Here is a 25,761-nt window from a genome sequence, read left to right as displayed (position 1 = left end):
GACCCCTAAAGAGGCTCAGGATGGGGCTGATCACCAAAAAGACCAAGTAATTACAGGGTACTGTTGTGGTCTAGAATGCTGCCCACAGCACATTCCCCCCCACCCCCCGCCCCCATCCAACATATGCTGAAGCCCTTAACCATTCTCATGTGAGCATATTTGAAGTTTTGGACTGCAAAGAAGTAATGAAAGTTAAATGAGGTATGGTTCTAATCTAATAAAGCTGGTGTTCTTTAAGAAGAAGAGACACCAGTGCCTGCTGTCTCCCTACAGTTGTGCACAGACATGAGGCCGGTGAGAACACAATGAGAAGGTAGTAGCATATTACACAAACCAGGATGAGGCCTCACCAGAAACCAATCGAGATGGTACCTTGGTCTTAGACTTCTAGCCTCCAGAACTGTGAGAAAAAAATTTTCTGTTGTTTGAGCCACCCAGTCTGTGGCATTTTGTTACAGCGACCTTAGCTGACTAATGCAGGTGGGAATTTCAGCCCCACCTGACATCTGGGGAGGAGAGGAAGGCTGAAGATTCTCCATAAAAACTTGAATGATGAGATTCAAGAGTTTCTAGATTACACACTGAACTATGCTTCCAAGGAACACACTGAAGTACTGGAGGGGTGGTGCATTGGGAGAAGTTATGAAACCCCGGTGTCTCTCCTTATACCTTGCTCTTTGCATTTCCTCCTTTGTAATAAACCTGTAAGTGTGTTTTATCTGAGTTCTGTGAGTCATTCTTACAAATTATCAAACCTGAGGGCAGGGACATGAAATACCCAAATTTGTAACCAAAGCGGACAGAAGTGTGGGTAGCCTGGGGATCCAAGATTTATAAGTGGTGTTGAAAGTGAGCTACCACTTCAGGCAGAGTGGGCCAGAGTTCTTAAACCTGTGGAGTCTGATGCTAACTATTCTGCATTATTGTCAGAATAAGATTGAACTGTGGATGCCCAGTTGGTATCAGAATTGGAAAATAAGTGACATAAGAAATATCATCTGGTATAACATATTTTAGCAGTATTCAACATTTAGAATTACAAACAAATAGTAATTTGTAATAGTAACAGTAATTCACATTTGGCCCTTTCATTATTCCATCTTGATATTTTCTGTGGTATCTAATAATGCAATCTAATGAAAATATGGACAGCTAACTTTATGCAGTTCAAAATCAAAACATGAATTCTTTTCCCATCATAGTAAATAAGTCAAGTATACACTATTACATGAAATAATAAGACTTTTTGAAAAGAATATAAACACTTACACAAATTGAACAGATACATAACACAGAACAAATTTAAGTTTATTTTTAGAATGTATGTGCATGAAATCAAATTGTACACAACACACCAAAGGTTAACCATAGACCAACAGAGTCATATAAAAATAATTTAAGGGAAATTGTATTGATTTTTTAAAAATAAGGCAAGTGAAATGTGGGCTCAGAATAATGTGGGTTTAAAATTAAAAACTTCTACATAACTTCTGGTCACTGTTTAAAGGGAGAATATGAACATCAAATTTTTGACTATTACTATACAAAAGAGAAACCAAATGCTTTCCAAATTGCAGTAAAATTAATTCCTCTAATATAAGACCATTAAGTCTACAAAGTCACTGACAAGTTATTTAAATCCTAGAATATTTTCTCAATGTAAATTTTGGAACATTCTGAATACTTTATAAACCTTCTTTTCTGTCTTTGGAAAACCACTGAAATTCCAAGAAATTTCTGTTGCTCTAATTTTCAGAGGTTCAAACAACAAACTAAATGTATTTTTCTAGGTTAATGTAATTCAGGTACAATGGAACTAAAGGAAAACACATAACTTTAATAAAATCAAATGCATTATAGAAAAGGCAAGTCATAAAGTTAAACAAAAGTAGAAAACTTGGGTTGGCCCAAAAGTTCATTCAGGTTTTTTCATAACATTACAGAAAAACCCAAACAAACTTTTTGGCCAACTGAATACTATTAGAATCAGTTATACAGGTTTAGTACAAGAGAATCTATGTTAAAATTTTCACTGGGAAAAAAAACCTTAAAGCCCTTCCTCTTTCCTGGAGTTTAAATAGTAGATCTTATTTTAATTACTCAAGAATTATTAACACGGTGATCTGGTTACTTTTTATACCTGCCAATGTGTTCACGGGCTATAATAAGCCTTTGAATTTGTGCTGTACCTTCATAAATCTGGAAGAAAAAGAAAGTAAGTTAAATATAGTTCATATGTAAGTCCTCAGAATTTTAGACAGTACTCTAAATTCCATTCCAATACTAAACTGAATCAAACCACACATATGGTCTATAATCTACAGTGATTCTGAAACCTGATTTTCTGAAAACCATGAAAATACATAATTCTCTAAAGATTAGTTAAAATTGTTATAAGAACTCTACCAAAGTTTTGGAGGACAGTCTTAAAAGGATATTGACTTTCAAAAAGTATTTGGGAAATCTAATGTTTAATGTTGCCAAAATATTAAACCAACTTTTTTGAGCTGTTTTAGCTAGTTGTCACCTTCAGTCATTTTCTATTCTTACTCTCAAACCTGATTTTTACTTTTTGTTCCTAAGGAACTGAGTTGCTAATGGAAAAAGATCCTGGAAGGATTTGTTTTGTTCAGTTAAGTATTCCTAGAAGACAGCCCTCACTTCCAGTTTAAACTTCTAACTATTTGTTCAGATGCCAAAGAAAAGTAAAAAGGTAATGATTATAGGCTCCAGCGAAGGGAGAGCATTATCAAATAAACTTGGAACTTTAGATAAGGCACGAATTATGGTCCTCAGTTTTTTCAAATCTAAATTGAGGGGCTGTACTGCCCAAATTTCTTTCTTTAACATTCTATGATTCTATCTCTGGATTTTAAATGACTAGATTTGTCAAATAATTTCCTAGGGGTTGAGGGAAGTAATGGAGGAGATATTGAGAAGCATGGCTTATAAATACTTAAGATACATGTGGCATGAGCATTTATATCTTATTTACTAAATCACCACTATCTCTTCACTACTATCGCTAAGTTTTCTTAACCATCAATTTAATTTAGAAGACAGAGTCATATCACATTCTCTTCATGTTTTTTTACCTCCCAAATATGACCTCAAGAGTTGTCAGGTAAGATTCAAAATAAAATAATTTAATTAGTTTATGTGATATGTAAACTTTTAGGAGAGCAAAGAGTATTACAACTAGCTAGGATGTTAAGAATCAAAGAAGGGTTATTCAGATAAATCTACATGTCTACACTGTTTGCTTTGTTATCTTGCTCACTCAAGGCATTTACTTCAAAGCAACATTCTTCTTTGTGTTAATTAGGTCTAAAAATTTAGGCTCACAGCCACTTATTATGATGATTTATTATTACCTGTGATATAAAATCTTTAAATAATCAGAGATCTACCATATGATTTATGAATATTATGTTTCTTAAAAATCAACCATAATCATTTTTAACATTACCTGATAGATCTTGGCATCCCTCATTAATTTTTCTACAGGATATTCAATATTAAATCCATTGCCTCCAAAAATCTGAACAGCATCAGAAGCTAACTGATTTGCGATATCTCCAGCATATGCCTTTGCAATAGAGGCATAATAGGTATTTCGGTGACCAGAATCAACTTCCCAAGCTGCTCTCTGGTAACTCAATCTAGCTAGTTCAACTTTCATTGCCATTTCAGCCAGCAAAAATGATATTCCTTGGTGCTAGAATTAAACAGAAAAAAGTTTAAGGTATTTATTGAATAATTTAAAATTATTTCCCCTGAAACTTTTTTTAACTTTAAAAACTAATTTTAGGCTTAAGAAGTTACACTCTGCTTCCTCCAGTGGTAACATATTACAAAACCATAGTATAATTAACATTGGTAAAATATTATCAGCTAAACTATATGCCCTTATGGCAGAAAGTGAAGAGGAACTAAAAAGCCTCTGGATGAAAGTGAAAGAGGAGAGGGAAAAAGTTGGCTTAAAGCTCAACATTCAGAAAGCGAAGATCATGGCCTCTGGTCCCATCATTTCATGGGAAATAGATGGGGAAACAGTGGAAACAGTAACAGACTTTATTTTGGAGGGCTCCAAAATCACTGCAGATGGTGACTGAAGCCATGAAATTAAAAGACACTTACTCCTTGGAAGCAAAGTTATGACCAACCTAGATAGCATATTGAAAAGCAAAGACATCACTTTGCCAACAAAGGTCTGTCTAGTCAAGGCTATGGTTTTTCCAGTGGTCATGTATGGACGTGAGAGTTGGACTGTGAAGAAAGCTGAGCGCCGAAGAATTGATGCTTTTGAACTGTGGTGTTGGACAAGACTCTTGAGAGTCCCTTGGAGTGCAAGGAGGTCCAACCGGTCCATTCTGAAGGAGATCAGCCCTGGGATTTCTTTGGAAGGAACGATGCTAAAGCTGAAACTCCAGTACTTTGGCCACCTCATGCAAAGAGTTGATTCATTGGAAAAGACTCTGATGCTGGGAGGGATTGTGGGCAGGAGGAGAAGGGGACGACAGAGGATGAGATGGCTGGATGGTATCACTGACTTGAAGGACACGAATCTGAGTGAATCCCAGGAGTTGGTGATGGACAGGGAGGCCTGGCGTGCTGTGATTCACGGGGTCGCTAAGAGTCTGACATGACTGAGCGACTGAACTGAACTGAACTGAAACTATATACTTTATTCAAATTTGGCCAAGTTTTCCACCAATGTCCTTTCTCTGTTGTAAGAGCGCATCCAGGATTCAAACTAAATTCAATTGTTATTTCTTCCTAGTCTTTCAAAGCTGTTAGGATTCCTCAGTCTTTACTTCTCTTTCATGACCATTGTGCACTTGTGAAGTATACTGATTGGTTATATTTTGCAGAATGTCCCATAGATTGGGTTTGCAGGATGTTTTCTCAGGATTGGAATGAGGTTATACATTTTTGATTAAAAAAATACCACAAAAGACATATGGATCCTTCTGAGCAGCTCCTGGGATTTTTAAAAGAAAATTGCCATAGACAGTGAAAAATAATGTGGCACTGTTATCAGGTGCTAATGGGAAAATGATAAGGACAAATAAAAGATGTTTTTTATCCTCTAGAGGTTCATAATCAAACAGGGAAAGTGTTAGTCACTCAGTTGTGTCTGACTCTTTGTGACCACATGCACTGTAGCCCACCAGGCTCGTCGGTCCATGGCATTCTCCAGGCAAGAATACTGGAGTGGGATGCCATGTCCTTCTCCAGAGAATGTCGCCAACCAAGGAATCAAACATAGGTCTCTTGCATTGCAGGCAGTTTCTTTACCATCTGAGCCACCAGGGAAGCCTAATCAAATAGGAAACTTTTACAAATATTTTCAATAGGAGACAGTAAGTTACCTGTGAGTTATATGGCCAAGATATGTTATAGGATGGAACTATGTCCCCCATACCTTGATATGTGAAAGTTTCAAATATGAAGTATGCTTACAACGTTGGAAAAATATATTCATGACCCCAAAAGAGCAGAGGACACATTCTATTTAAAGAGTTAATGAAACATTCTACATGATAGATAGCATGTCAGACCACAAAAAAAAGTCTCAATAAGGGTAATAAGGTTGAAATCATGTCAAATGTCTTTTCTGACCACAGCGGTAGAAACTATAAATCAAAACCAGAAACAATCCTGCAAAACACATGAAAAATGTGGAATGTAAACAACATGTTATAAAAAAAAAAGATCTCTTAAGAAATCAAAGAGGAAATTTTAAAAAATACCTGGAGACAAATGAAAACGGAAACATAACATTCCAAAATCTATGGGACATAACAAAGGCAGTTCTAAGATGGAAGTTTATGGCAATTCAGGCCTTCCTCAAGGATTGAATGAATTAATGCATGCAGTACTATTTGTTGAGAAGTTCACAGTGCAAAACACATCATAAGTGCTAGAAGTAGAAAGGTTTCCAAAACAGAAATCTACTACTTGTGCGGAGCTTACATTCTAGTGAGGCAGTAAGAAAGGTAGCAGACAAACGCGTCCATGATATAATGTTGGGCAGTGCTAAGAGCTATGAAGAAAAAAAGGGTGATCTTCCCAGGTGGCACTAAGTGGTAAAGAATCAGCCTGCCAATGTGGCAGACACAAGAGACACAGGTTCGATCTCTGGGTTGGGAAGATGCCCTGGAGTAGGAAATGGCAACCCACTCCAGTATTCTTGCCTGGAAAATCCCGTGGACAGAAGAGCCTGGCAGGCTACCATCCATGGCATCGCAGAGAGTCAGACACGACTAAGCACACATGCATCAGTCACAGTCATCATTATATCAAATGTTTCAGGTGTTACTCTACACAAGGTAATCAACAAGACCACCTGACCTGCCTCTTGAGAAACCTGTATGCAGGTCAGGAAGCAACAGTTAGAACTGGACATGGAACAACAGACTGGTTCCAAATAGGAAAAGGAAAACGTCAAGGCTGTATATTGTCACCCTGCTTATTTAACTTATATGCAGAATACATCATGAGAAACGCTGGGCTGGAAGAAGCACAAGCTGGAATCAAGATTGCTGGGAGAAATATCAATTACCTCAGATATGCAGACAACACCACTATTATGTCAAAAAACGAAGAGGAACTAAAAAGCCTCTTGATGAAAGTGAAAGAGGAGAGTGAAAAAGTTGGCTTAAAGCTCAACATTCAGAAAACGAAGATCATGGCACGTGGTCCCATCATTTCATGGGAAATAGATGGGGAAACAGTGGAAACAGACGTTACTTCTTTGGGCTACAAAATCACTGCAGATGGTGACTGCAGCCGTGAAATTAAAAGACACTTACTCTTTGGAAGAAAAGTTATGACCAACCTAGATAGCATATTCAAAAGCAGAGATGGGGGGGGGGGTCCTAAGATGGTGGAGTAATAGGACGGGGAGACCACTTTTTCCCTCAAAAATTCATCAAAAGAACATTTCAACGCTGAGTAAATTCTACAAAACAACTTCTGAATGCTGGCAGAGGACATCAGGCACCCAGCAAAGCAGATCATTGGCTTCAAAAACAGGTAGGAAAAAATATAATAAGATGAAAAAAGAGACAAAGGAGGTAGGGAGGGAGCTCCATCCCAGGAAGGGAATCCCGTCCCGGGAAGAGACTCTTAAAAAGAGAGGTTTCCAAACACCAGGAAACATTCTAGCAGCTGAGTCTGTGGTGAGCTTTGGAAGCACAGAGGGCAACATAACAGGAAGGAAAAATAAATAAATACTTAAAACCAAGAGATTACGAGCCCAACAGTAACTCCCCCAGTGGAAAAGCAGCGCAGATGCCTGCATCCGCCACTAGCAAGTGGGGGCTGGGCAGGGAGGAGCGGGATCGCAGCCATCAGGCCTCTGGAGGCGCGGGCTGCAGTGCTTTTTTGAGAATCGGCCGGAACACCCCACGCGTGGATAGAGCGAACTAACTTGGGCTAGCAACCCAGACTGTGGGATAGCTACCACGCAAAACGCTCAAACATAAGACACCACCAGGACCACGCACAGAACAAAGGACAGATCGGAAATAGCCAGCTGCAGACCATCCCCCTCCTGTGACAGGCAGCCAGAGCCTTAAGGGCTGGAAGGGGGCAATTGCAACCCATTTTACCTACCAAAATGCAAGCAGGCTTCTTTGTTAACTAAGACTTCTGGGGGTTCTGGACAGTCATCATCTGCCTGAGAAGGAATGCCAGTGGTACACCCAGAAAACTGAGCAACAGGAAAAGGCCATAGTCACAGCGATTGCGCTAGCCAAACTCCTGAGCTACTCAGACCTGGGAAGGGCACAAAACGCAGGCCCAACCAAATCTGCGCCTCTGAGGGCTTCCTGAGCGCTGAGCCTGAGCAGCTTAGACCGGGGAGGTGCATGAAGCCTAGGGCAGGCCTCAGACGGTTCCCTGGCAGAGCTACGTAGAGCCTGAGTGGTGTGCACCACTAGCAGGGCCAAGCCCAGAATGGATGAGACACTGCAAGCACACGCCAGTAATATTTGTTTGCAGCATCCCTTCCTCCCCACAGCGCGACTGAATAGTGAACTTAGTGTGTCCACCATGGCCCTCCCTGTGTCAAGATGGAAATCAGAATCTGAAGAGACCAGCAAACAGAGGAAGTTAAACAGAGGGAACTGCCTTGGAAGTGACTCCACACAACCCATAACACCAGAGAAAGGGCCAGAAACACCTTTACTACTTTTACAATCTTTTTCTTTTTCTTTTCTTTTTTTTTTTTTTTTTTGAGTTGATGGGGTTGCATGATTGTTTTTTCTTCTTTTTTTTTGTTTTTCCTTTTTTTTTAACTTTCTTAAAATTTTAAGTACTCTATTGCTCTAATATTTTTAATAATTCTTGTAGCTTTGTTTTTTTTTGTTTTTTTCTTGTTTGTTTTGTTTGTTTGTTTTTTTCTTTTTTTTCCTCTTCTTCTTCTTTTCTTTAATATTGTATTTTTAAAAATTCAATCTCTACTCCAGATTTTTAATCTTTGCTTTTTGGTATTTGTTGTCAATTTTGGACATGCAAAAACCCAATCTTCAGTACCCAATTTTACCTGAGAGTGAGATTACTGGCTTGACCACTCTCCCCTCCTTTGGACTCTCCTTTTTCTCCACCAGGTGTCCTCTGTCTCCTCCCTCCCCCTTCTCTTCTCTACCCAACCCTGTGAATCTCTGTGTGTTCCAGTCGGTGGAGAACACTCAGGGAACTGGTTACTGGCCGGATCTCTCTCTCTCCCTTTCATTTCCCTCTTTTATCCTCCTGGCCACCTCTGTCTACTTCCTCCCTCTCCTCTTCCCTGTATAACTCCGTGAACACCTCTGAGTGGTCCAGACTGTGGAGTGTACATAAGAACGTGATTACTGGCTAGCTTGCTCTCTCCTCTTTTGATCCCACCTCATCTCATTGCAGTCACCTCTAACTACCCCCTCCCTCTTCTCTTCTCCGTGTAACTCAGTGAACCTCTATGGGTGACCCTCAATGTGGAGAAACCTTTCATCTTTAACCTAGATGCTTTATCATCAGTGCTGTATAGATGGAGAAGTCCTGAGGCTAGGGTAAAAATAAAACTGAAAACCAGAAACAGGAGGCTTAAGTCCAAATCCTAAGAACATCAGAGAAATCCTGAATCCAGGGAACATTAATCAATAGGAGCTCATCAAACACCTCCATACCTACACTGAAACCAAGCACCACCCAAGGGCCAACAAGTTCCAGAGCAAGACATACCACACAAATTCTCCAGCAACACAGGAACACACCCCTGAGCTTCAATATACAGGCAGCTCAAAACTACTCCAAAACCACTGACATCTCACAACCCATTACTGGACAATTCATAGCACTCCAGAGAGAAGAAATCCAGCTCCACCCACCAGAACTCCAACACAAGCCTCCCTAACCAAGAAACCTTGACAAGCCACTGATACAACCCCACCCACAGCGAGGAAACTCCATAATAAAGAGAACTCCACAAATTCCCAGAATATAGAAAGGCCACCACAAACACAGCAATATAACCAAGATGAAGAGACAGAGGAATACCTAGCTGGTAAAGGAACAGGAGAAATTCCTACCAAACCAAACCAAAGAGGAGGAGATAGGGAATCTACCTGAGAAATAATTCCGAATATTGATAGTGAAAATGATCCAAACCCTTGAAATAAAAATGGAATCACAGATAAATAGCCTGGAGACAAGGATTGAGAAGATGCAAGAAAGGTTTAACAAGGACCTAGAAGAAATTTTAAAAAGAGTCAATATATAATGAATAATGCAATAAATGAGATTAGAAACACTCTGGAGGCAACAAATAGTATAATAACAGAGGCAGAAGATAGGATTAGTGAAATAGTAGAATGGTAGAAATAAATGAATCAGAGAGGAAAAAAGAAAAATGAATTAAAAGAAATGAGGACAACCTCAGAGACCTCCAGGACAATATGAAACGCTCCAACATTCGAATTATAGCAGTCCCAGAAGAAGACAAAAAGAAAGACCATGAGAAAATCCTTGAGGAGATAATAGTTGAAAACTTCCCTAAAATGGGGAAGGAAATAATCACCCAAGTCCAAGAAACCCAGAGAGTTCCAAACAGGATAATCCCAAGGTGAAACACCCCAAGACATATATTAATCAAATTAATAAAGACCAAACACAAAAAACAAATCTTAAAAGCAGCAAGGGAAAAATAACAAATAACACACAAGGGGATTCCCATAAGGATAACTGCAGATCTTTCAACAGAAACTATTCAGGCCAGAAGGGAATGGCAAGACATACTTAAAGTGATGAAAGAAAATAAGCTACAGCCCAGATTACTGTACCTAGCAAGGATCTCATTCAAATATGAAGGAGAAATAGAAAGCTTTACAGACAAGCAAAAGCTGAAAGAATTCAGCACCACCAAACCAGCTCTCCAACATATTCTAAAAGATATTCTCTAGACAGGAAACACAAAAAGGGTGTATAAACCTGAACCCAAAACAATAAAGTAAATGGATCACACTTATCAATAATTACCTTAAACATAAATGGGTTGAATGCTCCAACCAAAAGGCAAAGACTGGCTGAATGGATACAAAAACAAGATCCCTATATATGCTGCCTACAAGAGACCCACCACAAAACAAGGGACACATACAGACTGAAAGTGAAGGGCTGGAAAAAGATATTCCACGCAAATAGAGACCAAAAGAAAGCAGGAGTAGCAATACTCATATCCAATAAAATAGACTTTAAAACAAAGGCTGTGAAAAGAGACAAAGAAGGCCACTACATAATGATCAAAGGATCAATCCAAGAAGAAGATATAACAATTATAAATATATATGCACCCAACATAGGAGCACTGCAATATGTAAGACAAATGCTAACAAGCATGAAAGGGGAAATTAACAATAACACAATAATAGTGGGAGACTTTAATACCCCACTCACACCTATGGACAGATCAACTAAACAGAAAATTAACAAAGAAACGCAAACTTTAAATGATACGATAGACCAGTTAGACCTAATTGATATCTATAGAACATTTCACCCCAAAACAATGAATTTCACCTTTTTCTCACGTGCTCACGGAACCTTTTCCAGGATAGATCACACCCTGGGCCATAAATTTAACCTTGATAAATTCAAAAAAATCGAAATCATTCCAAGCATCTTTTCTGACCATAATGCACTAGGATTAGATCTCAATTACAGGAGAAAAACTATTAAAAATCCAAACATATGGAGGCTGAACAACACACTTCTGAATAACCAACAAAACACAGAAGAAATAAAAAAAGAAATCAAATTATGCACAGAAACGAATGAAAATGAGAACACAACAACCCAAAACCAGTGGTAAACTATAAAAGCAGTGCTTAGCGGAAAGTTCATAGCAATACAGGCATTCCTCAAGAAACAAGAAAAAAGTCAAATAAATAACCTAACTCTACAACTAAAGCAACTAGAAAAGGAAGAATTGGAGAACCCCAGAGTTAGTAGAAGGAAAGAAATCTTAAAAATTAGGGCAGAAATAAATGCAAAAGAAACAAAAGAGACCATAGCAAAAATCAACAAAGCCAAAAGCTGGTTCTTTGAAAGGATAAATAAAACTGACAAACCATTAGCTAGACTCATCAAGAAACAAAGAGAGAAAAATCAAATCAATAAAATTAGAAATGAAAATGGAGAGATCACAACAGACAACACAGAAATACAAAGGATCATAAGAGACTACTATCAGCACTTATATGCCAATAAAATGGACAACATGAAAGAAATGGACAAATTCTTAGAAAAGTACAACTTTCCAAAACTGAACCAGGAAGAAATAGAAAATCTTAACAGACCCATCACAAGCATGGAAATTGAAACTGTAATCAGAAATCTTCCAGCAAACAAAAGCCCAGGTCCAGACGGCTTCACAGCTGAATTCTACCAAAAATTTCGAGAAGAGCTAACACCTATCCTACTCAAACTCTTCCAGAAAATTGCAGAGGAAGGTAAACTTCCAAACTCATTCTATGAGGCCACCATCACCCTAATACCAAAACCTGACAATGACGCCACAAAAAAAGAAAACTACAGGCCAATATCACTGATGAACATAGATGCAAAAATCCTCAATAAAATTCTAGCAATCAGAATCCAAAAACACATTAAAAAGATCATACACTATGACCAAGTGGGCTTTATCCCAGGGATGCAAGGATTCTTCAATATCTGCAAATCAACCAATGTAATTCACCACATTAACAAACTGAAAAATAAAAGCCATATGATTATCTCAATAGATGCAGATTAGGCCTTTGACAAAATTCAACATCCATTTATGATAAAAACTCTTCAGAAAGCAGGAATAGAAGGAACATACCTCAACATAATAAATGCTATATATGAAAAACCCACAGCAAACATTATCCTCAACGGTGAAAAATTGAAAGCATTTCCCCTAAAGTCAGGAACAAGACAAGGGTGCCCACTTTCACCGCTACTATTCAACATAGTTCTGGAAGTTTTGGCCACAGCAATCAGAGCAGAAAAAGAAATAAATGGAATCTAAATTCGAAAAGAAGAAGTAAAACTCACACTGTTTGCAGATGACATGGTCCTCTACATAGAAAACCCTAAGACTCCACCAGAAAATTACTAGAGCTAATCAATGAATAAAGTAAAGTTGCAGGATATAAAATCAACACTCAGAAATCCCTTGCATTCCTATACACTAATAATGAGAAAGTAGAAAAAGAAATTAAGGAAACAATTCCATTCACCATTGCAACGAAAAGAATAAAATACTTAGGAAGATATCTACCTAAAGAAACTAAAGACCTATATAGAGAAAACTATAAAACACTGATGAAAGAAATCAAAGAGGACACTAATAGATGGAGAAATATACCATGTTCATGGATCAGAAGAATCAATATAGTGAACATGAGTATACTACCCAAAGCAATCTACAGATTCATGCAATCCCTATCAAGCTACCAGCGATATTTTTCACAGAACTAGAACAAATTATTTCAAGATTTGTATGGAAATACAAAAAACCTCCAATAGCCAAAGCAATCTTGAGAAAGAAGAATGGAACTGGAAGAATCAACTTGACTGACTTCAGGCTCTACTACAAAGCCAAAGTCATTAAGACAGTATGGTACAGTATGGTACTGGCACAAAGACAGAAATATAGATCAATGGAACAAAATAGAAAGCCCAGAGATAAATCCACACACATATGGACACCTTATCTTCGACAAAGGAGGCAAGTATATACAATGGAGTAAAGACAATCTCTTTAACAAGTGGTGCTGGGAAAACTGGTCAACCACTTGTAAAAGAATGAAACTAGATCACTTTCTAACACCACACACAAAAATAAACTCAAAATGGATTAAAGATCTAAATATAAGACCAGAAACTATAAAACTCCAAGAGGAGAACATAGGCAAAACACTCTCCGACATACATCGCAGCAGGATCCTCTATGATCCACCTCCCAGAATAATGGAAATAAAAGCAAAAATAAACAAATGGGATCTAATTAAAATTAAAAGCTTCTGCACAACAAAGGAAACTATAAGTAAGGTAAAAAGACAGCTTTCTGAATGGGAGAAAACAATAGAAATGAAGCAACTGACAAACAACTAATCTCAAAAATATACAAGCAACTTATGCAGCTCAACTCCAGAAAAATAAACGACCCAATCAAAAAATGGGCCAGAGAACTAAATAGGCATTTCTCCAAAGAAGACATACGGATGGCTAACAAACACATGAAAAGATGCTCAACATCACTCATTATTAGAGAAATGCAAATCAAGACCACAATGAGGTACCATTTCACACCAGTCAGAATGGCTGCAATCCAAAAGTCTGCAAGCAATAAATGCTGGAGAGGATGTGGAGAAAAGGGAACCCTCTTACACTGTTGGTGGGAATGCAAACTAGTACAGCCACTATGGAAAACAGTGTGGAGATTCCTTAAAAATTGCAAATAGAGCTGCCTTATGACCCAGCAATCCCACTGTTGGGCATACACACCGAGGAAACCAGAATTGAAAGAGACACATGTACCCCAATGTTCATCGCAGCACTCTTTATAATAGCCAGGACATGGAAACAACCTAGATGTCCATCAGCAGATGAATGGATAAGAAAGCTGTGGTACATATACACAATGGAGTATTACTCAGCCATTAAAAATAATACATTTGAATCAGTTCTAATGAGATGGATGAAACTGGAGCCAATTATACAGAGTGAAGTAAGCCAGAAAGAAAGACACCAATACAGTATACTGACACATATATACGGAATTTAGAAAGATAGTAATGATGACCCTGGATGCAAGACAGCAAAAGAGACACAGATGTATAGAATGGACTTTTGGACTCTGAGGGAGAGGGAGAGGGTGGGATGATTTGGAAGAATGGCATTGAAACATGCATACTATCATGTAAGAAATGAAGTGCCAGTCTATGTTTGATGCAGGATACAGGATGCTTGGGGCTGGTGCATGGGGATGATCCAGAGAGATGATATGGGGTGGGAGGTGGGAGGGGGATTCAGGATTGGGAGCTTGTATACACCTGTGGTGGATTCATGTCAATGTATGGCAAAACCAATACAGTATTGTAAAGTAAAATAAAGTAAAAAAAAAAGAAAAAAAAAAAAGCAGAGACATTACTTTGCCGACTAAGGTCCATCTAGTCAAGGCTATGGTTTTTCCAGTGGTCATGTATGGATGTGAGAGTTGGACTATGAAGAAAGCTGAGCGCCGAAGAATTGATGCTTTTGAAATGTGGTGTTGGAGAAGACTCTTGAGAGTCCCTTGGACTGCAAGGAGATCCAACCAGTCCATTCTGAAGGAGATCAGCACTGGGTGTTCTTTGGAAGGAATGATGCTAAAGCTGAAACTCCAGTACTTTGGCCACCTCATGCGAAGAGTTGACTTATTGGAAACGACTCTGATGCTGGGAGGTATTGGGGGCAGGCGGAGAAGGGGACGACAGAGGATGAGATGTCTGGATGGCATCACTGACTCGATGGACGTGAGTCTGAGTGAACTGCAGGAGTTGGTGATGGACAGGGAGGCCTGGCGTGCTGTGATTCATGGGGTCGCAATGAGTCAGACACGACTGAGCGACTGAACTGAACTGAACTGAATCAAGGGTACATTCTTTAGTGAAATGAATGAGGAAGTGGATATCTGCCTGGAGGAATAAACATAAAAACAACAACAAAAGTCACTGTGGATGACAGAAGACCACTGCAAGTACTCTGGATTTTGATCTGAGTGTGATGAGAAGGTATTGAAAGATTTTTGAGCATAAAGTGGTTAAAAAAGGAGATATAAGTTTTCTTCCTAAGTATAACTTACTTCAGTCTCAAGTCCCAAATAGTATTTCTCCTCATTCATTTTCCCACCAAGACATGGAAATCATGGGGAAAGAGGTATTGCCTGCTAGCGATAATAATCAATTCAAATGACAGTTACTCATAAGGGATTCTTTCATATCATCCCAAACTACTCCAACTTTAACCTGGATGGAGGATTTTGACTAGACAAAGGAGTAGGCAGTTATTGCCTACTATTAAGAGTTTTTATCATCCTGTAATTTGTTATCAGTGTTCCTAGTTTTACTTTTTGATAAGAAAAAGTACCATCCTCTGTTTTTGTCAGTTTTCTTTACTCACAGCAAGTTAAGCACTAGAGGATAGTGACACAGTGTTCTCTTGAAGAGAGAAGTAGTAATAACAACAATGAGAAACATGAGAGTGAACAGGAGAGCTATGATTAGAATACTACACTCAATAATGTCCCTTAAAACAAAACTAAAAAAAAAAAAATCTTTTTTTTTGAAGTAACAGACCAAAGCTATGTATAAATCAGTAGCTTCATATCTCCTTTGTTTAGCTTAGAAAAGTAGTAAGCAAAAACACAGTTTCTATACTTAACAGTAAGAGCCCATGGAGGCAAAAATATCATTGTGCAGATAGTAAGAATACAAAAAAGAATCTTTAGAGTGTGTAAGAAAAGGAACATAAAATATTCTATTTTGAGTTGAAAATAGCCAGAAGAATCAGATAGTTGGTGAGAAGGACCTGAAAATGATGTTATCTGTTTATGATTAAACTAAACTAATACTTAATAATAAACACACATTTCACTAATCTGTATACATATAGCTCTGGTGACATAAATGAGCTAATATAAACTCTCTTTTTGTCCCTAAACACAAAGAAATGTTTGACTTAAAAACAAAACAAGGGGGCTTTCCTCATGGCTCAGTGGTAAAGAATCTGCCTGCTAATGCAGGAGACATAGGTTTAATCCCTGGTCCAGGTAGATTCCACATGCCATGGAACAACTAAGCAAGTGTGCCACAAATATTGGGCCTGTGCTTTCGAGCCCAGGAGCTGCAACTACTGAGCCCACGTGCCAACTGTTGAAACCTCTCCACTCCAGAACCTGTGCCACGCAACAAGAGAAGTCACTCCAATGAGAAGCCCACTCACCACAACTAAGAGAGTAGACCCTGCTCACTGCAACTAGAGAAAAGCTTGCAAGTATAGCAACAAAGACCTAACACACTAAAAAATGAAGTTATTTTAAAAATAAAAGCAAAATAAAACAACTCAAAGGAAAGAAACTAATCTCCAAGGGCCTCCAAAAATTTAATCCTGATTGAGAAGCAATGACATGGGAAAGGAAAAAAAATCAGACTGAGATTTGAGTCTAATGTGATAGGAGTTGAAGTTTTAATGAACACAGAACAGGAGACATGTGAGAATGAAAAAGATGAGGGGCTGAAATTGAGATTCTCTGCCTATAAGAACTTCTCTTTCCTAAGGAAGAACTAAAAGTCTCAGCTCATCAAGGCAAGAAGGCCATAAAGAAGCTTATTTCTTGCCCAAGATTCTGTCTGGGAGATTTAAAAAAGGAATCTCTTTTAAGCATGTAGTCAATGTATACAGCTGTGGTATAGGATTTCACAAGAGGAGAAATTCATGTGAAAAAAACAACTCTAACAATGCTGAAACCTCTGGGCTACCTGATAAAAAAACTGGTCTCTTGAATACTTCCACAATGCATTGAAGGAAACTAATGAATGCTGCTGCAGATAAGCTTATAAGCAAAAATCAAGACAGGAAAAAACTGGTCATAACAGAGAGATCAGATGCAGTAGGCCAAAATATTAGCCACCCTAAGAACTTGAAATAACAGAGAAAAAAATCAGAAAGTGACTATAACTGAAGTTTTATATAATTAAAGAGATAAAAAAGGAGAAAGAAAAGCTATGTTTAAAAACCAGGCCACCATAAAAGAAAGGGTAGAAATGAAAAAGAACCAAACATAAATTCTATAAATGAAAAAAGTCATTAAATGGATTGAAGAGGAGATTATATGTAGGGTTAAAAAAAACTGAAAAGCAAATCTGAGAAAGTTGTCTAGATCATAGCAAAAATAAATTACATAATTGAGGTTGAGATACAGAAGTGTACTAATCCAAGTTTCATCTATAGACCACAAATTGTTACTGGACTGGTTCATGATACACAAAGTGAGAGTAAGCATTTGTAACAATTTGATAGTGTTGTGACATTCTTGTATTTTATAAAAATAATGGTACACAGTTGACTGGAAATTAAAACCTATCTTCTACCAGATAGTTTGAGAACCACTGACACATAGGGATAGAAATAGGGACTGTCCACTGTGCAATCAATAGTTACAGGAGTTATAGAAGAGAATACAGACAATGGGGAAGCATAAATGTTTGAAAAGGTAAGATTAAAAAGTTCTGATAATCCAGTGGTTAGGACTCTGAGTTTCCACTGCTCCAAGGGCCCAGGTTCAATCCCTGGTTGGGGAATTAAGATCCCACAATACATGCTGCATGCCAAAACACAAACAACAATAACAAATAGTACTAAAATTGTTTGATTATTTGATAAACAAGAAGACATGAGCAGTAACACGGATTAAGAGCATGAAGTAGAACCCTGGATCTATGATTTCTAAATTGTGTGTTCTTGGACAAATTATTTATTCTAAGCTGCAGCTTCCTGGTCTTTAATGGAAACTGTATAAAATATGGTGGCTCAGAGGGTAAAAACGTCTGCCTGCAGTGCGGGAGACCCGGGTTCAATCCCTGGGTCGGGAAGATCCCCTGGAGAAGGAAATGGCAAGCCACTCTGGTACTCTTGCCTGGAAAATTCCATGGATGGAGGAGCCTGGTAGGATACAGTCCATGGGGTCACAAAGAGTCAGACATGACAGAATGACTTCACCAATGGAAATTGTAGTACAAACAAAAAAGAGTGTACTGGTGGAATTAGATAATACAGGCACTTAAATATTAGGTGTTCTTTTTCTTCTTAATTAACATAAATCCCAAAGCAGACAACAGATATTAATAGTAGCAAAGTCTAAAGAAGATCTACTCTTGGGACTTCCCTGGTGGTCCAGTGGCTAAGACTCCACGTTCCCAGTGCAAGGGGCTGGAGTTCAATCCCTGGTCAGATAATTAGATCCTACCTGCTGCAACTAAGACCTAGTGCAGCCAAATACATTTTTACACACACACACACACACACACACACACACACACACACACATATATACATATGCAAATCTATTCTTAAAACCCACCCTGACACTTCCACTTCACATTATCTTGTTGTTACCAAAGCAGAAATAAACTATTTTTTATTTAAAAGATAGTTTTCAAATATTAAGTGAAAATGAATGGTTTTACATTTGAACAAAACAAGTATAGTATTATAATTACCTCTATAAGCAGCTTTCCAAAAGTTTTTCTGTCCAGGGCATACTTGGTAGCTTCATCCAAAGCTCTCTGTGCTAGTCCCACAGCAGCAGCTGCAACCTAGCATTACATTTTACAAAGCAGAAGTTCATGTTGTCTTTAAAACATACATATAATGGCTACTTGCCTAAAATCTAAGTTAAAGTTTGCACAAAGAGAAGCTGACCTATACCTTAAGGCAATAAAGGGCGGGGGAAATGACAAACACTTAAATTTATATTTTATATGAATTAAAGGTTAATGGAAGGCATTTGCAAGGCACAGGATCATAGCCTAGAGATAAATCATTCTTTCTGTTTAACAGGGGAAAGCTTCTCAGGGGAAATACTCCTAATGAGTGAGGCAAGAGGAATGAGTACACACCAGCAGGAATGATTACATTAAATGTGAAATGCTTCTTTGTAAACCTAACAACTATAGTAATTTTGCTCTTACTAAAATAATTTCTGTAACAGCAAGAATGTGGAAGAATTCTTAGGGAAAAAAAACCCTCCATCTTTAATAAAAGCAGATATTTTAAAAGAAATACAGACCAAGCAAACAATGTTAAAGCGAAAATATTCAATATAATAAATGAAAACTCCCATAAAGGTTATTAAGCCATCTTACTTACTGGTGGTCTGGTTTTATCAAATGCTCCCATTGCAATTTTGAAACCAGCTCCCTCACCAATTAAAACATTTTCCTTAGGCACTCTCACATCTTCAAAGACAATTCCTCTTGTATCTGAACATCGCTGGCCCATATTTAATTCCTAATAAGGAAAACAATATGTAGTATGAAACATATTTTGAGCTAGCATAAATTCTTGCTTTAAGCACTGTTAAAGACTTTAAGATTTTCTGCAATTGCCTATTTATATGGAGGTGGGCAAACTATGGTCTGCAATGCCTATTTTCTAAATATACCTTTACAGGACTACAGTCACACCTATTCATTTACATATTCTCTGTGGCTACTTTCTTGCTCCAATGGTAGAATGAGTATTTGTGACAGAGACCAATTGGCCCTCAAAATCTAAAATACTTGGGTATGCTCTATCTTTGAAAAAAAAAGTTTGTGAAACTCTCATCTAAAACAATGTTTCACAAACTCTGAAACTGTTGACTACAAATTCTCACTTACCTGTCAATGACAAATGGCACTTGCTGAGAGCATCTGCCAGTGACTGAACAACAAGGGCAGTCGCCATTTGCCTCTGCAGAGATTGAACCCTGTGGGGCTGCAGCTGCTGACTTTACCTCCCCAGGGAGTTCAGGGTGGAATGAGGCACTCTGTGCTCCAGGGAATCTGGCAGAACGGGTCTTTAGATGTGTGCTGTGTGCTAAGTTACTCAGTTATGTCCGACTCTTTATGACCCCATGGACTGGACTCTAGCCCGCCAGGCTCCTCTGCCCATGGGGACTCTCCAGGCAAGAATACAGGATTGGGTAGCCTATCGCTTCACCAGGGTATCTTCCTGACCCAGGAATTGAACCCGGGTCTCCTGAACTGCAGGTGGATTCTTTACCAGCTAAGCTACCAGGGAAGCCCTGGTAAAGACCTACCAGTTCTTTAGATAGTTGGGTATTTTCAGGAACTGATTTCATGATCCCACAGAGTCTCCTGGGAAACATAACAGTCCTATTAAGACACTCCTCCTTCCCATTTCCCTCTAGTGGCTCAGATATTAAAGAATCTGCCTACAATACAGGAGACCTGGGTTTAATCCCTGAGTCAAGATCTCATGGAGAAGGGAATGGCTAGAAAAATCACTAAATCCCTTCACGGTAACATTAGCTCCTTGGGACTAGCAGAAAACCTCTGTAAAGTAAGCACTTGATTGCACTGAACTCCCCCTTCACCAAGATCTTATATATTGACGTTCCCTGACTGCCTCTTTGGAGCTGTCTCTCAGAACTATCTGAGGTCCTGTCTCACAGGCTGCAGTCCTCATTTTGCCCCAAATAAAACTTAACTCACAGCTCTCAAGTTGTTCATCCTTTTTCGTCAACAAAACCAACAGTAGTCTAAAGTTTACATGTACATATTACCCACAAAGACAGATTTCATTGTATGTTTGAAGACTATCTTTTTACCACAAATGTCAGTAAAAGCATTTAACATAATTTGCTTTGGAGCATTTAATTTTAGCTTAACTAATAGAACTAGCAATGTACTGAGTAAAAGCTGAACTTCTATTAATATCTATCTCCACCTCTGAGAATTAGGGGTTCTGAGATAGAATTTACATATAGAAAAATTAACTCTTTTAACATACACATTTCTAGTAGTTTTGACAGATGTATATGTACTATATGTACTATCACCACAATGAAGATATTATAGCACTCCTAAAAGTTCCTTTGTACTCTCTTAGTCAATTCCCTTACTCTACTCCCAATCCCAAGAAATCACCAATCTGATTTCATCCATAAGTTTTTCCTTTTCCAGAATGTCATATAAATGGAATAAGCTGATCCTTCTGTGTCTGACTTTTCACTTAGCAAAGTGCTTTTAAGATTCATCCATGTTGCTGCTGATCAGTATTTCAGAGTAGCATTCCCCTAAATGGATGTACCATATATCCTTTATCTGCTCACCAGCTGATGGGCATCCCTCACTGCCCTGCCACTCCCAAGTTTTCAGTAATTATAAATAAAGCTGCTATAAACATAGGTCCTTGTTTTTATTTCTCTTGGATAAATATCTAGGAGTGCTGGGTATGTGGTAAGTGCATGTTTAACTTGGTAAGAGATTGCCAGGGACATGAAAAGATACTTTTCATCACTAATTATTACAGAAATGGCAATGTAAACTACAATGGGTACCTCACACTGGCCAGAATGGCCATCATTAAAAAGTCTACAAATAAACTGACACAGCTACTATGGAAAACGGTATGGAGATTCCTTAAAAAACTAGGAATAAAACCGCTATACGACCCAGCAATCCCACTCCTAGGCATATACTCTGAGAAAACCAGAACTGAAAAAGACACGTATATTCCATTGTTCATTGCAGCACTATTCACAATAGCTAGAACATGGAAGCAACCTAGATGTCCATCAACAGATGAATGAATAAAGAAGTTGTGGTACATATATACACAATGGAACATTATTCAGCCATAAAAAGAAACGCATTTGAGTCAGGTCTAATAAGGTGGATGAACCTACAGCCTATCATACAGAGTGAAATAAGTCAGAAAGAGAAACATAAATACTGTATTCTAATGCATATATACGGAATCTAGAAAAATGGTACTGAAGAATTCATTTGCAGGGCAGCAGTGGAGAAACAGACATAGAGAACAGACTTATGGACATGAGGAGAGGGAAGGAGAGGGTGAGATGTATGCAGAGAGTAACATGGAAACTTACATTACCATATGAAAAGTGGATAGCCAAGGGGAATTTGCTGTATGTCTCAGGAAACTCAAACAGGGGCTCTGTATCAACCCTAGAGGGGTGGGGGGATGGGGAGGAAGATGGGCAGGAGGTTCAAAAGGGAGGGGATATATGTATACCTATGGTTGATTCATGTTGAGGTTTGACAGAAAACAACAAAATTTGGTAAAGCAATTATCCTTCAATTAAAAATAAATAAATAAAAGTCTACAAATAATGCTGGAGAGGGTGTGGAGAAAAGGAACCCTTTTACACTGTTGGTGGGAATATAAATTGGTGCTACCACTATGGAAAGCAGTATGAAAGCAAAAATGGTAGTCATTCAGTTGTGTCCAACTCTTTGCAACCCATAGCCCACCAGGCTTCTCTGTCCATGGAATTCTCCAGGCAAGAATACTGGAGTGGGTAGCCATTCCCTTCTCCAGGGGATCTTCCAGACCCAGATATTGAACTTGGGTCTCCTGCATTGCAGGCAGATTCTTTATCATCTAAGCCACCAGGGAAGCCCAGAAAACAGTATGGATGTTCTTCAAAAAAACAAAAATAGGGTTACCATATGATCCAACAATTCCACTCCTGGGCATATACCCAGACAAAACTATAATCTGAAAAGATACATGTACCCCTAGTTTCTAGTGGCACTATATACAATAGCTGAGACATGAACCCAACCTAAATGTCCATCAACAGAGGAAAGGATAAAGAAGATGTAGTATATATATACAACTGAATGTTCCTCAGCCATAAAAAGAATGAAATAATGCCGTTTGCAGTAATTTAGATGGTCCTAGAGATTATCCGACTAAGTGAAGTAAGTTAGAAAAAGAAAGGCAAATACAATATGATATCACCCTACATGTGGAATCTCGGAGTAGGAAATAACAACTCACTCCAGTATCCTTGCCTGGAAAATCTTACGGACTAAGGAGCCTGGCAGGCTATAGTCCATGGGGGTCACAAGAGTTGGACGTGACTGAGCACATATGTGCAATCTAAAATACAAGACAAATGAACATATCTACAAGACAGAAACAGACTCCCAGACACACAGAACAGACTTGTGGTTACCAAGGTGGGTGGTGAGGGAGGAAGGATTGAGAGTTTGGGATTAGCAGATGTAAACTAATATATCCAGAAAGGATAAACAACAAGGTCCTACTATACAGCACAGGGAACTGTATTCAATATCCTGTGATAAACCATAATGGAAAAGAATATGAAAAAATATATATATATTTATAGATATATATAACTGGATCACCCTTCTGTACAGCAGAAATTAACCCAACATTATAAATCAACTATACTTCAATGATATATATATATATGAAAAAAGAAATTGCCAAGATAGTTATTTCCCCTCAATGTTTTATTTTTAAAATTTTCAAACCAACAGAAGAACTGCAAGGAGTAAAATGAACACCTATATGCCTTTGCCTAGATTCACCAATTGTGGCACATTTGCTTTATTTCTGTGTTTTGTGTGTGTGTTTAACTATTAGCTATTAGCATTATTTGTTGAATTATTTGAGAGGAAGTTGTAGATACCATGACCCTTCTTAAGAGAAAAATATGATCTGGTTTTTAATAAGCAGCATGAGAAGCAGGAGCAATGAGAATATAGACAAACTGTAAACATAAAGAATTGTATATGTATACAAATTGTATACAATTTAGCCACTCTTTCAAATGACTTGAAATGACTATTCCCAACTTAAAAATCTTCAGGAAGGATTATTTTACCTGATAACATCAAATGCAGCTTTATTTTTATTGCAACTTAATACAAACAAAATGTTTTCAATAAAGGAAACTGAAATTAGTAATTTTTAAAGTTATAGTTAAAACAATATTGGAGGCCTTGATCACTATAAGTACACACTTACCTTTCTTCCAATCTGTATTCCTGGGGTGTCTGCTTCCACAATAAAGCCAGTAAAGGCTTTACTAGCAGGAGCCTTAGGATCCGGATCAGAACGAGCCAATAAAAAATACCTAATAAACATGATGATAAAGATAATGGTATCAGCAGATAACAACATACAACATATGATGACTCCCATCTCAGTTAATCCTCCCAACAATCCCAATTATTATTACTCCCATTTTATAGAAGAAATGAAGCATCAGAAAGATTTAAAAGCTTGCCCAGGTCATAATCTTATGATGTGGCAGAGCTAGTATTTCAACCCTCATCTACTTCTTTCCCAGAAAGATTTTAAAATGCAACATGAGGAGAAAAGGCAAAAACATCCAAATATCCATGTAACCCATGTTCTAGATAGCCTGGAATAGGAGAACTTTTTAAAAAATTCCTTAAACAACAAATTTATTTTTTTGCTTAAAACTAATGAACTATCACTCATTCTACAGTTTTACTTAATAGTTTAAAAAAATAGTAAAAACTCCTTTTCCAGTTTCACATTTTACCTAATTTGTCTTATTATATGATGAGTTGTACTTAATGAATTCTTACAGTTGTGAAAGGTTCTAGTCCCATTATTGGATTTCTCTCACTTGTTACATTGCAATCATTTCTTCACTTTTTTATTACTTGGTGATATTATGATAACTCAAAAATAACAATATCTGCTGCTGCTGCTAAGTTGCTTCAGTCGTGTCCGACTCTGTGCGACCCCATAGATGGCAGCCCACCAGGCTCCCCCGTCCCTGGGATTCTCCAGGCAAGAACACTGGAGTGGGTTGCCATTTCCTTCTCCAACGCATGAAAGTAAAAAGTGAAAGTGAGGTCGCTCAGTCGTGTCCGACTCCTAGCGACCCCATGGACTGTAGCCTACCAGGCTTTTCCGTCCATGGGATTTTCCAGGCAAGAGTACTGGACTGGGATGCCATCGCCTTCTCCAACAATATCTAGCACTCCATAATACTGAACACTCATAAAGTGGTGGACATATTTAAAATAGACAGTAAACTCACTCTCAGGAATAATGCTTTTCTTGCCAAAAAATAATGCTGAAAGAGCACACATATATATATATTGAATCAGAATTTTTGCAGACAAGGAAAGATAGTCCATTTTAGTTCATTATTCCAATCAGCAGAGAGAACTTCCTCTGTAAGTTTCTATGTATATACTTGTAATGATGAGTAAATACATTTTTCCCATGACAACTTACATATTAGACAGAACCACTATCGAAATGCTTGTCCTTATGCTGAGCTATACTCTACATTTGTCTCACTTTCACCCATTTATTCTAAACTGGCTTTCTGAAGCAAATGTATGAACCTAGTCTTCTTTGTATGAGACATTATTTCAAAATTTTTTTTAATTCTTCCAATACAAATCTAATTCCTTTATTCTTTACAGGACATGTTTTCCGCCCTCAACCTAATCAAGAACATTTACTTGCTTTTGAATTTATTCCATTTTGTCAATGCCTGTCTTAAAAAGTGTTTCCTAGTACTGCTGCCATTTTTTCCTGTTTGTTTCACACTATACTTCAGCAAAAAACTACATTCACTTCTTAAAGGCAGATATATTGGATGGTTGATTCCTATTGACCCTTTTTTCATTTTTTTTTTCC

At 38.0% G+C, this 25,761-nt stretch overlaps 1 protein-coding gene across 2 annotated transcripts in view; it reads right to left on the bottom strand.

Annotated features, from left to right (window-relative positions):
- Positions 1-1,274: 1,274 nt before the first annotated feature.
- The window catches only part of LOC138442768 (medium-chain specific acyl-CoA dehydrogenase, mitochondrial-like), an 88,360-nt gene continuing 63,873 nt past the window's right edge, over positions 1,275-25,761 (bottom strand). For both annotated transcript variants that reach the window (XM_069594817.1, XM_069594824.2), the window contains exons 8-12: positions 24,100-24,208; positions 19,438-19,578; positions 18,789-18,884; positions 3,470-3,718; positions 1,275-2,199 (exon numbers count right to left, since the gene is read on the bottom strand). In XM_069594817.1, coding sequence (XP_069450918.1) covers positions 2,128-2,199; positions 3,470-3,718; positions 18,789-18,884; positions 19,438-19,578; positions 24,100-24,208 — 667 coding nt within the window. In that variant the 3' untranslated portion in view covers positions 1,275-2,127. The remainder of the gene's footprint in view (positions 2,200-3,469; positions 3,719-18,788; positions 18,885-19,437; positions 19,579-24,099; positions 24,209-25,761) is intronic.

This window comes from Ovis canadensis, chromosome 1 (assembly GCF_042477335.2).
Source record: "Ovis canadensis isolate MfBH-ARS-UI-01 breed Bighorn chromosome 1, ARS-UI_OviCan_v2, whole genome shotgun sequence".
Classification (NCBI taxonomy): domain Eukaryota; kingdom Metazoa; phylum Chordata; class Mammalia; order Artiodactyla; family Bovidae; genus Ovis; species Ovis canadensis.
This window is presented reverse-complemented; position numbering and strand designations above follow the sequence as displayed.